General features: G+C 42.4%; 1 protein-coding gene across 2 annotated transcripts in view; it reads left to right on the top strand.

Annotated features, from left to right (window-relative positions):
• LOC108754637 (zinc finger and BTB domain-containing protein 14) overlaps positions 1–2,134 on the top strand; it is a 5,358-nt gene extending 3,224 nt beyond the window's left edge. For both annotated transcript variants that reach the window (XM_018497094.1, XM_018497093.1), the window contains exons 2-6: positions 265–506; positions 659–1,180; positions 1,274–1,381; positions 1,476–1,640; positions 1,716–2,134. In XM_018497094.1, the coding sequence (XP_018352596.1) occupies positions 265–506; positions 659–1,180; positions 1,274–1,381; positions 1,476–1,640; positions 1,716–2,102 (1,424 nt within the window). In that variant the 3' untranslated portion in view covers positions 2,103–2,134. The remainder of the gene's footprint in view (positions 1–264; positions 507–658; positions 1,181–1,273; positions 1,382–1,475; positions 1,641–1,715) is intronic.
• The last annotated feature ends 435 nt before the right edge of the window (positions 2,135–2,569 follow it).

Below are 2,569 nucleotides of genomic sequence, written 5' to 3'. Positions count from 1 at the left end.
ATATATCGGCTTATCGACGAGATTACGTTACGCAATGCGGGCTCGTTGTAAATTTTACGGATTGTACGCAACTGTTGCCTTTCTTAAATTAAGTACATCGCTATTACACGTAGAATACACAATATATGTAATTGAGATAATAAAATTAAATTGTGCATCTTAGTGCGCGCAAAAAGTGCGACGTGGGCAATATTACATCTTTGAATTTTAAATTATTTAATAACAGCCTTGTAATAGCCTTATAATTGCTTTTGTCCGATACAGAAAAGATGGCCATCGCCGCCTCGGAGAATTATCAGCTGAAATGGCACAGCTACGGAGCGCATCTGCACAGCTCCGTCGCGACTCTGCTCCACTCAGAATCCTTCGCGGACGTTTTGCTGGCCACGTCCTGCGGGCGGCACGTGGCGGCCCATCGATTCGTCCTCGCGGCCTGCTCGTCTTACCTCAGTCACATTTTTCAAACGTGCCATTTCGGCGCCAACACCAACGCTCCGATAATCGTGGTCGGTAATCAAAATCTTTCACACTTGTACAAACTTATTAGCGTCAGCATTTTCTTCGCGTAATTCTTCTCACCTCTTATCAAATAGATTCGAAACCGCGACACCGCGTAGATGTTGAATAACGGAATGACATACGTTCTTTCATACCGTAGGTGCTGCCTACGGAGATAGGATACCGCACGTTAAAAATCCTGATACAGTACATGTACAGTGGCGAAGCCACTGTGACCAACGATCAGCTGGAAGGAGTCCTCAAGGCCGGCGACATACTACGTGTGCGTGGACTGTGGAGATCAAATACCGGCAGCAGCAAAAAGGAGAACATACAATCGAATAATCAGAAAATCGAACGCGACAAGCGGGAAACGTCGCAGCTGACCGGACAAATACAAAAGATCAAGCTGGTACAACCGACCGCGGAGAAGGTAATCGAGAATGTGCAGCAGGCAGCCACGGCTTGCCAAAATAATGTACAGCCCACAAAGTCGGTTGAGAGGAAGAGCACCGAGAAAATCGAGGATAAGACCAACGAATCTGAGACCAAGAAAGTCTCGGAGGAGAAGAATAACGAGCAGAGTAAGAACAAGGAAAACCTCGAGACAAACGGCAAAAAGAAGAAAGCCGTTAACAGCGACGTCGAGTCGAATAAGTCCAAGAGCGAAGGTGGCGAAAACGTGAGCTAGTTCTTTTGGGTTTAGCAACAATGCAATAAAGAGAAGCACACTTCGTTTACTAACGAAAAGCCTAATATTCTTTTTCCATTTTAGACTGAACTAAACTTGGAGTTGTTAGTAAAGGACGAGCCGATCGATTGGGAAGAAACGATTGATCCGTCGGAATCACTCACGATAGACCATGAAATCGATATCAAACCAGTGCGTAAAGTTAAAGTTACCATAGGCAATCAGTTGCTTTTTTTTTAATGTAATAAAATTTAAGATAATAACGTTTGCTCTATCGTTGTCGCAGGAGATCGTACATAGCGCGGATGAGGATGGAGATATGGAGGAGGAAGAGTATACCCCACTGACATGCGATATGTGTAGTCAAACGTTTAACAGACCGTCGGATTGGGTGAGACATATAGAGTTCACGCACGCTGACATGACTGAAAATCGAAGAAAGAAACGAAAGGTACTGTGTCACGAATTCTTTACGACGTAGATACGCACACGAAAGATTGTGAAACGAAGAAAATGGCGGTTTCAGGACGATATAAATGACGACAGCAAGGACTTTCCCCCTCTGAAGTGTGATCTATGTGGCAACATGTATTCCACGCCGCAAGAGTGGGTGCGTCACATACAGACGGAACATACGGAGGAGCAGTTGGCCTTGATGAACAATTCGGCGCCCCCTAAGCCGAAAAGGGTTCACAATCACCAAAAGTTATGCAACATATGTCAAAAAGAATTCCCGAGTCACGCTTCGATGGTCATCCATCAAAGAACGCATACGGGCGAAAAGCCTTTCCTTTGCTCTTACTGTAAAAAAGGCTTCAACGTAAAGAGCAACTTGCTGAGGCATTTAAGGACACTGCATGACAAATACGTACATCCTAGCTTATACGGAAGTAATGGTAGCACGAACGCTTAAAGACCCTTCACATTTCTTTCCGACTATATATATATGTGTATGTGTGTCTGTGTGTGCATATATACAATATATGTATATATATATATATATATATATATATGTATGTGTATGTATGTATATACACATGTGTGTGTATGTATTGTCTGCATGGCGTCTCAGTTGTGGAAAGACCATACAGTATCTTATGTATATTCAATATTATGACTACGTAGACTGAACATGTATCTATACGTATAAAATGGATGCCAAATCGGAGCACGACATGACGACAAACGAGTCAAGATCTGTGTGAATCTCCACCGAAAGAAAACATAACTGAGCGCATTTTAAAAATTGCATATTGGAGAGAAATCTATACAAACTATTTTTTCTAAAGAGTAGTTGTGTCGCATTCTTTATATATAATAATCTTCTCTTTTTAATATAGAAAATAATAGAACTCCTCTCTCGTCAAACAACTTTCGATT

This window comes from Trachymyrmex septentrionalis, unplaced genomic scaffold, assembly GCF_001594115.1.
Source record: "Trachymyrmex septentrionalis isolate Tsep2-gDNA-1 unplaced genomic scaffold, Tsep1.0 scaffold80, whole genome shotgun sequence".
In the NCBI taxonomy this organism is placed as follows: domain Eukaryota; kingdom Metazoa; phylum Arthropoda; class Insecta; order Hymenoptera; family Formicidae; genus Trachymyrmex; species Trachymyrmex septentrionalis.
Note: the sequence above shows the minus strand (reverse complement) of the source record. Positions and strands in the feature narration are given on the sequence as shown.